Source organism: Elephas maximus, chromosome 4 (assembly GCF_024166365.1).
Source record: "Elephas maximus indicus isolate mEleMax1 chromosome 4, mEleMax1 primary haplotype, whole genome shotgun sequence".
NCBI lineage: Eukaryota > Metazoa > Chordata > Mammalia > Proboscidea > Elephantidae > Elephas > Elephas maximus.
In genome coordinates, this window is record NC_064822.1 from 107,813,138 (window position 1) to 107,827,634 (window position 14,497).

General features: G+C 51.0%; 1 protein-coding gene across 1 annotated transcript; it reads right to left on the minus strand.

The window, feature by feature from the left end:
- Nucleotides 1-941: 941 nt before the first annotated feature.
- On the minus strand, nt 942-13,657 carry KRT82 (keratin 82). The gene is made up of 9 exons (XM_049884885.1): nt 13,253-13,657; nt 11,249-11,457; nt 7,975-8,035; nt 7,149-7,244; nt 6,579-6,743; nt 3,602-3,727; nt 2,197-2,417; nt 1,751-1,782; nt 942-1,183 (listed from the first exon to the last, which is right to left on the minus strand). Exons 1-9 carry the CDS (start codon nt 13,655-13,657, stop codon nt 942-944), a joined length of 1,557 nt encoding a protein of 518 aa, XP_049740842.1.
- Nucleotides 13,658-14,497: the final 840 nt, after the last annotated feature.

Sequence of the window (14,497 nt, forward strand, 5' to 3'; positions counted from 1 at the left end):
GGTGAACTCCTCAGAGCCAGAACCCACAAGTCAGCTGGGGCAGCCGCGCATTCGTGTAGTGAGGAAAACACGTTCATATCAGACCCGAACCAAGAGAAACTAAAGAAAGAGGGAGCAGGAACTGGGTGGCTAGTCACAGGAATAGGGGAGGGGAAAGGGCTTGATTCCATTAAGCAAATAATTTCAGCTTTTGATCCTGTCTCTCCAGGAAATATTCCACGTCCTCTTGCCCTTTGTTCTGGGCATTTTCCAGGGAGCCTCCCTCTGTCAGCTGCCAGTGTGGGCTCAGGAAAAGGACTCCTTTTCATAGCGTGAGTTCAACAGACCTGAGCAGGCAAAGCTAGTGCCCAGAGACCACCTCTCTATTCCCTGTGCTGACAGGAACATTGGCAGTGATCCCGAAATTGTGGTTTTAGCTTTGGAATTCAGAATGGGATTTGGAGTGTCTCCTTTTGACAGTGGTATTTTTAATAGTATGTGCTTCAGGTGGGCATTAAAAAATTTCGCTTTTCTTACGCTGCAAGACAGCGGGAGATAAGGTGGAGTGGGGAGCCTCCTGGGGCAGAGGAAGCTGGCCTTGTGGGGAAACTTCTATAGTATCATCCACAAAGCAGGTCTTCTCTTCTGGAAGAGAAGTAGTTGGGGGCAGCTATTCTCTTGGCCACACTAGGGCTGGACTGTCACCAGTCCAGGAGACACGGGGGATGCATTATCTTTCTCTGCAGCCCACCCCCACCATCAGAGCCTAACTCAGGCTCTGCACATAGCTAAGATATGGGTGCACTGAGGGGCTGCTCCCAGTGAAAACCAAGGGAAACCTGGAGTTAATACAGGGAGATGCGGATTTTGGAATATCTTTGTCTTCAGCTCCAATGGAAGTACAAATCCGGGACCAGGGTGGTGGGGCCCTGTTCCCTGTGCTTCAAGCCTCTAGGGAGGGGCTAACACTTGTGGCTGGAGGAGCCACCGCCAGCCCCTGGCTTCATGCTGGAGAGGCGCCCGCTCGCACAGCCCGGTATTCCCTGGGGCTCGCAGGAGACAGAGAGTTCACTGGTGCCCACGATGCTGCAGCCACCACTGCTCTGCAGGACGCTGGTGCCCCCTGGACTGCACTCGGTCCTCAGCATGGGTGTGCTGACTACACAGGGCTTGTATAGGACAGCACCTTTGGAGCTGCTCACGGCTGTGGGAGGAGGAAGGGGTGCTCAGGGCCCGGCACCACGTGGCACTAGGGGTGTCTGGCCTGAAATGTCTCAGCCAGGCCATGGCCTCCACCTGTTGCCACTCACCTCTAACAACACTCCCAACCCCAGCTACCAAAGTCCATGTCTCCCACTCCGGCCACATAAAGTGTCTAGAAGTTCCCCACGTGCCTTTCCCTGGAGACTTGGCAAGGCTGGTCCTGTTATCTGGGTCACCCCTCTCTGTTTCTACTTGCCTCGTCCCTCTTTGCTGAGCCTGCTTCAAATTCCCTTTCTCCAGAAAAGTGTCCCCTTGTTGGCATGGTTCCTTGCAGCTTGCGGGCCTTGAAGCACTAAAACCATGCTAAGTATCTGCTCCTAGTTCTGACCCCCAAAAGATAGCTTGGAGGGAGCACGCCATCAGACCAGGAACTCCTGGCAGACAGAGTTCTTCTTTTGGGGTTGGGGGCCTGCAAAGGCCCAGGCAGGGATGGTGTGGGCTGTGTATGTTGGCCTGATCAACCTCCAACACCCCGCCAGAGCCCTTGGAGCATGGCTCGTCTACTTACAGATATTCACGGGCCCAATACCTTCGCAGAGCCTGGGGATAAGAGAAAAAGAAGACACAAAAGGAACAGCATCAAACAGAGCAAGGCAGATATGCGTTTGCATCTCCCCTTCTCCTGCCTGCACCATACCCATTGCTGTTGAGTTGATTCTGACTTGTAGTGACCCTGTAGGACAGAGTAGAACTGCCCCATTGGTTTCCTGAGGAGTGGCTGGTGGGTTTGAACTGCCGACCTTTTGATTAGCACCTGAGTACTCAACCCCTGCGCCAGCAGGGCTTCTTAGAGGCCCTTACCATGGACCACGTAATTATGAGGGCTGTGGACTCTGTGCAGGTTTGGATTCTCGATGACTGTGGGCTGGGTAGCAGCAGCAGCAGCACCCAGAGGGATGGGCAATACACACAACTGGTACCCATCCTTGACTAACCTCCCCTCACTGAACCCACCTGTGCTCCTCGCCCTCCAGCAGGCGCCTGTAGGTGGCGATCTCGATGTCCAGGCCCAGCTTGGAGTTCATCACCTCCTGATACTCCTTGAGCAGGCAGGTCATGTCCCACTTGGCCTTCTTCAGGGCCTCCTCCAGCCCGGCCAGCTTGCACTTGGCATCACTGAGGGCTGCCTCGCCCTGCTGCTCTGCCTCGTTTATGGCACCCTCAAGTTTGCAGCGCTGGGGGAGAGGGTGCAGAAAAGTATTATGGGGGCCCCTGGAGTCCTGAACAGGCTCTCAAAAGAGCAGAGAGGACATGGTGATGTTTACATGCCAGACTCAAATCTGCTGTGGGTTTCATCCTAGGATTGTGACATAGTTTCTCCAGGGAATTGGGACCCGCTCTCATGTCTATGGAAACCCTGGTGGCGTAGTGGTTAAGTGCTCCAGGTTGGTGGTTCAAATCCACCAGGTGCTCCTTGGAAACTCTATGGGGCAGTTCTACTCTGTCCTATAGGGTCGCTATGAGTCAGAATCAACTCGACAGCAGTGGGTTTGGTTTGGTTTTGGTTCTCCTGTCTATAACACCTCAAGGGGATCTGAGATTTCCTTCTTGGATGTGCTGAGCAATTTCTTTGAGGGTAGTAGGTTTTAAGTGTCTCTGGTCTTCACTAGGAAACCTTGGTGTCTTAGTGGTTAAGTGCTACAGCTGTTAACCAAGAGGTCAGCAGTTCAAATCTGCCAGGCGCTCCTTGGAAACTCTATGGGGCAGTTCTACTCTGTCCTATAGGGTCGCTATGAGTCAGAACCGACTCGATGGCAGTAGGTTTTGTTTTTTTGGTTGGTCTTCACTAGTCTTGGAGAATAGAGTGGGTCTGGTTTCCTGAACTCCTCAGAGTCACCTTGAATTTCAAGATAAGAGAATTACAGAATCTTTGGGTTGGATCCCTGGCAGCACAGTGGTTAAGAGGTTGGTTGCCAACCATAAAGGTCAGCAGTTTGAATCCACCAGCTGCTCACTGGAAGCCCTATGGGGCAGTTCTACTCTGTCTCATAGGCCAACTGTGAGTTGGAATTGACTCAATGACAATGGGTTTGGTTGTTTTTTTTGGGGGGGGGGTTGGAAAGGACCATGGAGACTATCTTTTCTATACTCCCATCACGTGAAGCACCCTTGCTATTTCATCTTTGACAGTAGGTCACCTAGCCTCTGTTGGGGACCTCACTCTCCTGAGGCTGCTCATCCTGACACAGGTCAGTTCTTCTGAAGAAGGGGCTCACTTCCTCCTAAGCAAGACAGCACAAGTCTGTTCCCTCTTCCTCAGCACTTACACCCAGGGAGTGCTAGGCCTGCCCCACATGGCCCAGACAGCGGATCAGCCTCTGATGGGTTCTCAGAGCAGCAAGGTCTTCCCTGGCCTCACCTGGGCTTTGACATTCTCAATTTCTTGCTGCAACCGTTGAATCAGCTTGTTCATTTCCAGGATCTCATTCTTGTGGTTGCGGAGGCTGTCACAGTGGTTCCCAGCTCTCATTCTCAGCTCCTCATACTGTCAGGACAGGGGAGGTCAGAACCCCAGGCCCCCACACTTGGAATATCCTCTCTCCCTCACTGACCCGACTCCCTTCTATAGTGATCCTAGCTTAGGTGCCCTGTGTCCCTTCTCCAGGGATCCTGGCTCAGGTGCTCTCAGAATTCTTATGCCTATTTTGCTCCTGTCTCCTCTCCGTTTCTGGCCAATTTCTGTGACCTTGCATAGGGTGCTCCTTACCGTCCTTTCTCACCTTGCATCCCTGCGTCCAAGCTCCAAGACCCCCTCTTCTCTGTTTAGCTTTTCTGTTGCTCATGCTTTTCTCAATGTCTCATCCTATTTTCTCTGTCCCAGAGACCAGTAGTCTCCCAAGGCTGGGTCTCTCTTTTAGATGTCCCTCTGGACCTTGGAAGGGGTTTCTGAGCTCAGCCTGGGACACCTAACTGATCAAGAACTGAGGTCAGGCCATATATGCCCACTGAGGTCAGTACATTTTAATGTTCTCTCTGAAAACAAAATGCAATGTTATGTCCTATCTTTTTAAAAACTTTTGTACTCTGAAAACAATTTCTGTGTAATAAGTGTTATAGTTTACATTTATGTATTTTTAAAAATTGTCCAACTCTAGATTTTCTGTATATAATGGATGGGAACATATTGCACAGAAAATCCCAAATAAGAATTAATCACAAAGTCACTCTCTTTAGCTCTTTTGTTATTTGGTTACCGTAGGAGACCCTGAAGTTGTCTAAACAATATCTACTCTCCCCTTCTTCTTAAAAAAGAACACTGCTTTTGTTTGGGGTGGCAGTAAGCCCAGATAAAAGATTTATTTCTCAGCCTTCCTTGCAGCTATGGAGGACTTGCCAGTCAGAACTAGAGACATTGCCGTGTAGGGCTTCCAGGGAAGCTCTTTAATGTTGAGGATGACTCAGCTGGCATGTTTCTTCTGCCCTCTGTTCTCCTTATTCCTGCATGGAATGAGTATGTGAGATTAGAGATATTGCAGCCATTTGGGGACATGAGGCAGCCATGAGGATGAACATATATGTTAAGGATGATGGAAATCTAGAAGGAGCCTGGGTTCCTGATAGCATCAGAGAACCACCATGCCATCTCTAGTAATCTATTTCTGTACTTCAAGTTATTTGAGCAAAAAGTAAAAACCTAATTTGTTTTAACTATGGTTTGATTTCTGATCCTCACAACTAAGTACAGTCCTTAATTATTAGAGTTGCCTTTCTGATCCTGTCTGATTTAGGAGGATGGGAAAATGAGGTTGAGACTACCTGACTCATGGGTGGTCCAGGAAGGCAATCTGAGGAAGGGCCTGCTAGGGTGAAACCTGGCTGTGGAAGGGCCAGGAGTTGACTCCAGGCCAGGGTTTGCTACTTTTGATCACCATGCACCTCTAGAAAATGGATAGAGCATCACTTGGGGTTCTCCCTGGGCGGTGAGACCCACTGACTTCAGAAAAAAAGTTCAAAGTCCTTAGCATAGCTCTGCAGACCTGTGATCTGTCCATGGGTACCTCTGGGCCTGATCTCTTTCATGAATATCACACTCCAGGGACCTCAGCTGTGTACGTCCATGCTTCCCCCTCCTGGCTCCTGCTGCTCCTCAGCCTGACCACCCGCCCTCTAGTCTATGCTTATTGAAATCTACTTGTCCTTCAAGATCCAAACATGATTTGTTGTTCTGCCATCATTGCCACAGCCTGCTGCCTGCTGCCTGCTGCTTGCTTTAGCAATCGTTTCATGCTACCTTGTATTTTGGTTTGGTTGCTTACACACACCCTTCTTCCCTCCTGCCTCTGCCTCCCTCCCCCAGTCTCCTTGAGGACAGGGAATGTCTGAGTCTTCATATCCTCTCAGGGCCACAGTCCTCAGCAAGGCCATGCTTCCCTGACCTCTCTATTGAAAATTATACTCTGCACCACCCCCTAACCTTTACCCTGATTTATTGTCCCCATAGCACACAGTGTCTAAAACACACCTGTTGCATTTATTGATTTGGTTTATTGCCTGTCTCTCCTGCCTCCAGAATGAAAGTGACACAAGACAGGGACTGTGTCTGTTCTGTCCCCTGCTGGATCTCAAGCGTCTGGAACTGCACTTGGCATTTAATGGCTGATTGATAAACGCTTGGAAACCCTGGTGGCATAGTGGTTGAGTGCTATGGTTGCTAACCAAAAGGTCGGCAGTTTGAATCCACTAGGCACTTCTTGGAAACTCTGTGGGGCAGTTCTACTCTGTCCTATAGGGTTGCTATGAGTTGGAATCAACTTGACAGCCATGGGTTTGGTTTTTGATATAAACAACAGCTGGATGAATGAATGCGCAAATGACTGAACACATGCGCGGTACCTTCCACAAGCAGGGCAGATGAAACTGAGATGACAATTTGCTAGATCCACTTGCCTCCAGGGACACCCCTGCCCTGCTAGCAAGCCCCTAATTACCTAACTCTGGGCCACCTTAATCACTATTTTTGCTCCATTAGTAACCACCCCATGTCACCAGCCACCTCCCACGCCTGGAAGCCCAGAGCCCTCTTTGGCCTCATCAACAATTAGTATTTATTGACTGTTGCTTAGAGGCCAGGCCTGGAGCCAGTACCTCTGGTGAGTCTGCAGGTAAAAAAAGCTGGGTGCCCATGACACACTAATGACAGGTCTAGGCTGTCTGTGGGGTCCCCTCCCACGTGCTCTGCAGGGACCTGGCCTTGGGACCAGCAGCAACAACAGGGGTGGGGTTTATGTGGTTACCTGTCACTGTGGTGTGGCATGGCCCTCATTAGCTTCTCATTGCTTTCTGGGGGAGCAGGTCTGGGGTCACTTCCCGCCCACCTCTCACTCCCTGAGCCTCACCCGGCACTGGTACCAGGCCTCGGCTTCAGCTTTGCTGCGGCTGGCAATGTCGTCGTACTGGGCTTTGATCTCGGCGATGATGCTGTCCATGTCCAGCTCTCTGCTATTGTCCATTTTCACAATGACCGAGGTCTCTGAGATCTGAGACTGGAGCAGGCAGATCTCCTGGGGGAGGGCCCCGGGGGAGGATGAGTGAGCTCTTAGAGGATAAAGAGGGAGGGAAACCGGGAAAGGGGAAGCACCTGCTTTGACCTTTGGGTGACAGATCTGCACCGGACTTTACTACAGCCATTCTGGGCCTCAGTCATCAGCTTACTCCTCGTCCTCACTGCCTAGTTACACTGAGTCCCATGGAAACTTTCCCAAAGGGGCCTGAGAGCCCAGGTCTGAAAGATCCACCTTCTGGGAGTCTCACTGCCTGAGAACCTTTGTCCCCGCTGATTTTGTTACATAGTCATTTTTAAGTCTGCTAGCCTGGAAATGTACCCGTGGGCAGGGGTGTTCCCATCCCATTGCTCCCTTGGGATTGGCACAGACTGACCACCTGGTGGGCAGCCTGGTAGCAGGTACCTCCTCATACAAGCCTTTCAGGAAGTCGATCTCCTGGAGCAGAGCCTCCACGTTCGTCTCCAGGTCAGCCTTCATCAGGAAGGCTGTGTCTACATCCTGTGGCAGAGCAGTGACAGACCATAACCTGGGGCTGGGGCACTGGCTGTGGTCTGGCTACCAGCAAGCTTCCCTCAAAAGGCCACCTTCTACCAGCCAGTGCCCCCTCCCAGGCCAGCTGGTGGCAGGTGGCAGGTTCTGGTCCTCTTTCCTCATTTAGACCCATGTAGAAGTGAAAGGGTGACAGAACCAAGGCGGGGGGGAGGGGGCAGGGAGGTCCTCAGCCCCAGGACCCCAGGCTGTGGCCTGGAACCCTGATGGGGAAGGATCTGAAGGGAGCACGGCCTTAAAAGAACCTTGACTGTGGTTCCTCAGAGCTCACTTTGTGGAGTTCAGGCCTAGAAATATCTGGCAATGTGTCTGTCTAAGGAATCATCACGACCCTTTTCATCTTGGGGTGTTTCTGTCAGAGATTTTGTTTTATTTTTGATCTGGGATTACCACGTCTCCACTTCTCGGGCAGGTGTAGACACCACTCTTAACCTGCTTTGGCCCAAGTGAGTTGGGAGGTTGAGGCCAGATCAATCACTGCCCCCTTACAAGGGGTGGGAGGAGCTGACTTCCCTTTTCTGGGGGGCAGTGGGGCTGGCACAGGAGTCTGAGTGGGGAGAGACCATTTTGCGGGTAGGTGAGCAACAGACACTTTCAGACACAGTCTAGGGGCTGATTGTCCTAGGCCAGCTGTGCCAGGGCATTGGGTCTTCTCCCACTCTGCCCCATTCCCCCTCACCTTCTTCAAGGCGACAAACTCATTCTCGGCACAGGGTCTCAGGGAGAGCTCCTCTTCATACCTGGAGGGTTGAGGAGAAAGAAATATTTGAGTTGGGCTTGTGGAATTTGGAAAAGGCCTGGTTTCAGGCCTGAGGGAAGAGGTCTTTAGGTTCCAAATGTGCCTGTCTCTGACTGAAGGCCTAAGGGGTCACCAGGCCTAGCCACGTGTTTCTGGGCACCTCTAGCCCCCTCCCTCCATTCAAGACAGATGATTATCACCACAGCCTCTCATTAGCCAATTTTCAAGTTTACCTTCTTCCCCCAGTAGCCTGTTCTTGTGATGAATCATCCCCTGGAAAGACCTTCTTAAAGCTACTTCGTTAGATCTTTCTGCTAAGGAAGCCTACTTCATCTAGCTGTTTCCTCTGGGAAGGTGGAGGAAAGCTCGCTGGCTGCTGCTGGCACAGCTCTGCCTCTTTGGAGTTGTTCTGAGAGTTGACTGCGGTCGCTGAATTTCCCACAGACCCCATCCCACTCCTCACCGGGAGGTTCTGAGCTGGCCCACCCCTGGCATTTCAGTTGCAGAGGTAGCAATTACTCACTTTACCAGGCCCACAGAGGCTGCTCAACTCTTTCCTAGGCTCCGAAGGAACTCCTCGGCCTACTCACTGCTCCCAAGGTGAGGAAATCAGGTTCCCGGGGTTCAGAATGACTCAGTTTGATGAGTGACTTTGATCCATTGCAAGCTTCACTGTGCTTCCTGACGAAGAGCACTGCTGAGGCTCTGGCAGTGGACGTTGGAGCTGGACAGCCTGGGTTTGGATTCCAGCTCTGTCACTTGCTAGTTTTGTGACTTTAGGTAAGGTACCTAACCTCTCTGCGCCCCATCTGCAGAACGAGGACAGCCAGGTACCTGTTCACAGAGTACCTGTCTCACAGATCTGTTGTGAGTTAATTTATCACGTGAGTTAGTATCTGCAAAGCACTAGGACAGTGTCTGGCAGGGAGTAGGTACTGTGTGTTTGCTATTATTGTTAAAATACCATTTTGATCTCACCCTTCCCTTACTGCCCTGCTTTTAAAATCCGAAGTCCTCAGCTTGAGCAGCAAACAATGTCTCCTAACCATTTTTTGTCTTACTTTGCTACTTACTCCTCAGAAAGTTACTTCTCACCTGGGGGGCCAGCCTCCTTCCCCGCTTCTCCTGTTCCTTGGCCTTCCTGCATCTTGTCTCTGTTACAGGTTTTGCCTGAGTTGTCTCTCTCATTTGATATACTCTTGTCATCTGCTTCTGTCCTCTCCTTTCCCAGGGTCTCCTCTGGACACCCCTCTTATTAAGAAGCCGTGGGAATGAAACTTATCCTTCAAGGTCCCAAGAAAATGGCACCTCCTCCAGGAAGCCTTCTTGGGTCCCTTCTGCTCTCTCCCTCCCTTGGAATTCCTCTCCCCTCCGGCTTTTTTAACAACACTGTAGCTGTCCCTGTGCAAGCATGCGTGGTTCATGCATACTGGACTGGGGCATCTTGCAGGAAGGAGCCAGACTTTTTCCTCTCTCAAACACCCACACCTACCATCACAGGGTCTGGCACCAGGTAGGCACACAGTTGACACTTGCTGCACTGGCGTCCCCCACCTGGCTTCACTCCATGGACCCACATCCTTATCAATCATTACTCTCAATATATTTGCACTCGTTTCTCATCACTGGAAATGTGCTTGGCTCATCTCCTCCCCATGTGAATGTGCGCTTCAATGGGTCACTAGCCCAGGATGGGTCCCCCAGGACTTGTGGTGACATTTTTCTGGGTTTCAACCTCTTGCAGACACTGGTTTCTGCTTGCCTGCACATCCTTCATTAACATATGCATGTCAACTACCCACTCTAGGCTGTGCATCAGACCCTAGAGCTTGCCCTAGGGGAGGGCAAGTCTAGTAGGATGGGTAACATGTAACCACGAAGAGCTGGGAGGAGAGAGAAGGAGACAGAGACTTGATAGTGCTGTGGGAACTGAGAGCCAAACCAAAAACCAAACCTGTTGCTTTCGAGTCATTCCAACTCATAGCGACTCTACAGGACAGAGTAGAACTGCCCCATAGAGTTTCCAAGGAGCACCTGGTGGATTTGAACTGCTGACCTTTTGGTTAGCAGCTGTAGCACTTAACCACTACGCCACCAGGGTTTCCGAACTGAGAGCAGAAGGTGATTATTTCCAGTTGTTGACAGTGAGGGATTTGGGAAGCTGGAAGTCAGGGCTTGAGAGAAAACATGAGCTACATTAGCCTGCAGAAGTCCGTGAGTGGTGCGAATGGTTAAGCACTGGACTGCTAGTGGAAAGTCTGGCAGTTCAAACCGACTCAGAGTCTCCTTGGAAGACAGGCCTGGCCATCTGGTTCTGAAAAGCTACATCCTTGAAAACCCACAGTTCTACTCTGCACACATGGGGTTGCCACATGGGTCAACTGAAGGGCAACTAACAACAACAACATGTTAGCCTGCAAGTGGTATGAAGACGTGCTTATTAGAGAGAGGGCTTATCAGGAGGAAGGGACAGCAGAAGGAAAAGCTTGTGGGGAGAAAGGTGTGGGAATCTGCTTGGAGAACAGGAAGTAGCTCAGGATCTGCAGAGGGATTGACATAAGACAGGGCAGAAGAGGTGGTTTGCAGCAGAAACCTGGCGTGGCTGAAATGGCAGGTGAAAGAATTTGGCTTACAGTGAGAGAAAATAAGGGCCTTATTTAGACAGGGTTGTGGGGAGAGAGATAAAGATGGAAATGTATAATTTCAGAGCTCGGTGCACCTCAAGTGCTGCCAACACCCATCTGTTAGTAGAGGCCTGCTTGTTGCTATGATGCTGGACAGGTTTCAGCAGAGCTTCCAGACTAAGATGGACTAGGAAGAAAGGCCTGGCAACCTATTTCTGAAAATCAGCCTATGGGTCACAGTGATAACCCTAGGGGTCACAATGGTTTGATCTGCAATCAATCATGGGGATGGCACAGGACAGGGCAGTGTTTTGTTCCATTGTGCATGGGGTCACCATGAGTCAGGGCCAACTTGCTGGCAGCTACCCACACCATCATGTGACAAATGGGCAGTATATTAAATGCTCTGCCTGTGTTATCCCACTTAGTTGTTCTATCATTGAATTAACTTTTAGGCTTCCTATCTTATAGATGAAGAAACTGAGGTCCAAATTGTTTATGCAGCTTGCCCTAGGTCTCAGGCTGGCTTATGATGTTTTCTGTCAGGCTCTGAAGTCCATGTTCATGTCACCCTTCATGGGAAGACTCACTTTTTCTTGTAGCCCTCCAGAACGTCCTGGAGGCTGCAGAGCTCTGACTCCAGCCTCGTTTGGTCCCCGGCCACACAGTCCAGCTGTCGCCGGAGGGTGCAGATGTAGGTCTCGAAGATGGGCTCAATGTTGCTCTGGCAGCACCTCTGCTGCTGCAGGAAGTTCCATTTGGTCTCCAGGAGCTTGTTCTGCTGCTCCAGGAACCGTACCTGCAGCCAAGAATATGATGTTACTGGGGAAGCAGGGACCCTGGGGACCTTGCTTGGAGAGAGTAAATGGTGGCGGGGGAAGTGGAATGGGGCCATGTCTTTTCTTCCAACACACCACCACCAATGTGCTAGAATTTGCAAAGATTAGGGTCTCTGTGTATACTGGCCCCTGAGGATATTTGCCTCTGTGTCTCCCCTGCCTGAGGTTATAGGACCCCCACCTTCCATTCAGGGGCCGCAGGTTGTAATAGCAAGGGTGCAGTCCCAAGATGCCTGGGGCAGGTCCATGTTCCTGTCCTGCCTGCCTGCCTCTCACTAGCCTTGTGGTTTTGACCAAGCCACCCCATCCCTTCAAACTTACTTTGCTTCCTACAACTCCTACTGGAGATCATGTGTGGGAAAGCACTTTGCAAATCTTCATACTAATGTAAGATGATGATATTATACTTGGGAGTAGGGGCTTGCTTTTATTATAGCCCAGGGGAACTCAAGGCGGAAAGGTCAGATCAAGGGTTTTGGCTTAGGACTCTAAGATCTTCACCTATTCTGCCACATTCTGCATGGCTGCATCCAAAAAATGCCAAGAGCGTAGTAACACGGAAGCTGCTGGCCCACTGCCTCTATTTTTGTGGATTGGAAACAGATGAGGAAAAGCTGAGTGAGTTGACCATGGCCATTGGGAAAGAGAACACCATCTTCGGTCCGCTCCCTGGGATTTTCCATATTGTGCACTGTCTCTCAAAAAAGCAGCGGAAGAACTAATGTTGCCCTGCTTCTCCTCCACAGCCACATCACCAGGAGGCTCCCACCCTTACAGAAGATGGTTGTGACATTGTTGACCATCAGGGCCTGTGTTTTGGAATGAGTTTACAACCAGAACTTAATGAGCTTTAAAAATAAAACTGTAAGTATAATAGTGCCCATCTCACTAAAATCATTTCCTTTTGGAAACACTTTAGGACACATTACCTCTTCAGTTGACCCCACCCGCCACCCCCCCCCACACAGTAGAGCCCCTGAAATTGAGAGGAAGTGGCTTGCTTGCATGAGGCCCTCAGGATAATAGTAGAGAGCCAGCATCAGGGCCCAGGTTTTTACTCTAAACCTTGAGGTTACCAGAAACACTTACTCAGCCCTTGGCATGTATCCTGATCCCAAGAGCTTCCCTGGGGCATGTGGACAGGCCCTGGGGACAGCTGAAGAGTGACAGGCCAGTTTGGTGCTTTCTAAGGCAATGTGTTGCCCTTCCCATAGCCTTTTCAGAGCTGTGGCTCTGAGGTTGACAAACCTGGATGATAGTCACCTAGTGCCCCTAGCTCAGACTGCCCCACATTTTGCTCATCCAAGGTCTAAGCTGATGGCAAATTCTGGTGTCACAGTGCCCATCGCGGCCTCCATGCCCAGGTGTCTCAACCTGGCTGGGGCACACAGAATGTGGCTGTAGTTTTAAAGCCTCTTCGGGGAGAACAATTCGCTGCCTCTTTGGTAATTTCTTTCCTTACTTTGGAAGTTCTTCTTGTAGTCTAACCTTAGATAACTTCAATAACTTTATCAGATAATATCCAGAGAGAGATGACATACTTAAAAAAAGGACAAGGCCACAAAAATGTTTTATGTTGAGCCTGGTCTAACCAGCTTACAACAATTAGTGGCTGTGGACTATAGGAGCAGCCAATGGACAAACCCTGACTTCTCTATTGTCAATGTCTCCCTGCTGCTCTGGGATCAGACACCCAGGTTCCCTGCAATGGCTCTCATCCTGCATCCCTGGACCATTTGAGCCCTGGCCTCTTACCTTGTTGATGAAGGATACAAAGCGGTTGTTGAGGCACTTGATCTGCTCCTTCTCATCCCTCTTCACCTTCTGCACAGTTGGATCAATCTCCAGCTCGAGTGGCACCAGTAGGCTCTCATTGATGGTGACAGGGGTGATGCAAGGAGAAGGCCCACAGGGGCCCCCAACTCGGTACCCAAAACCAGGCAGGCCACACCTGGAGGCGACCCGGGGCCTCCCAAAGCCCACATTGCACAGGCTCCTTGAGCTGAGGCAGCCCAGGGCTCGGAGGCCCCCACCACCCCCAGGCCGGCAAGGTCCCTTGCTCACTGAGTAATGGGTCACTGTCCGGGGGATGACAGCTGTGCATGAGCTAAAGCTCCGACTGCCACTTCTGCAGCCCGGCTGGAAGGAGCGGCACGACATGGCAGAAGAGAGAGACAGAGAGGTGCGTGCCCGGGAGGGGAGAATGGGAGGCATGAATTATCAAGTCCCTGCTCAGCTTTCCCCCTTTTATCTTGTAGGGGATTGGAGGGCTGAGCTAGGTCAAACCCCAAGTCGCCATTAAATTGGATTTATAAGCTTGGGATACTGGCAGTTGCTAAGTGCCAAGGTGGATAATTAGGGTAGCAAAGAGGAGGAGCAAATGGCCAGAGCTGGCCTTTTTGTCCCCCTTCCTTGTTTATGCGGGTGATGAAACGGGTCAACCAGACAGATGTGTTTGGTGTACTCAGTGGCTCAGCCTCAAGGAAAGGGAGAGTTGAGACTTTGTGCTGCTTCGTAGGAGGGGAGGTGGGAGGAACATGAATTATACACCTTGACTATCCTGGGATTAGAGGGCAAATTAGAAAAAAAAGAAAGGCTTCAGTATATTCTGTTTCCCTGAGGCTGCTTTTATGTTTTTCTGAGGATGTCCAGACCCAAGTGCCCTCCATGGGCCACTAGGTGGCCCTAGAGGCTCCCAGAGAGGGAGAGTTTTGGGGATGGAGAAGCCTTCCTACAGCACGCTGGACCTGCCTTTCCTCAGGAAGGCGGGGTCCTGTCTCTGGCCGAGCTACCCCATTTCCCAACAGGGCTCCTGAGGGTAGCCAGGCTCCAGGCATTGACTCTTCTCTCTGGGGCGTTTTAGTAAAAAAGTGGCGCAGGTGCTCAAGAGAAGATGCGCTGTGCTGGAGGGGAGGGGAGGGGAGGGAGGGGTGCTCTTCCTCCTCAAGGCTTTTTGGGCCCCTCTGAAGCATGCATTGACTTCAGCTGTTAGCTCTGGAG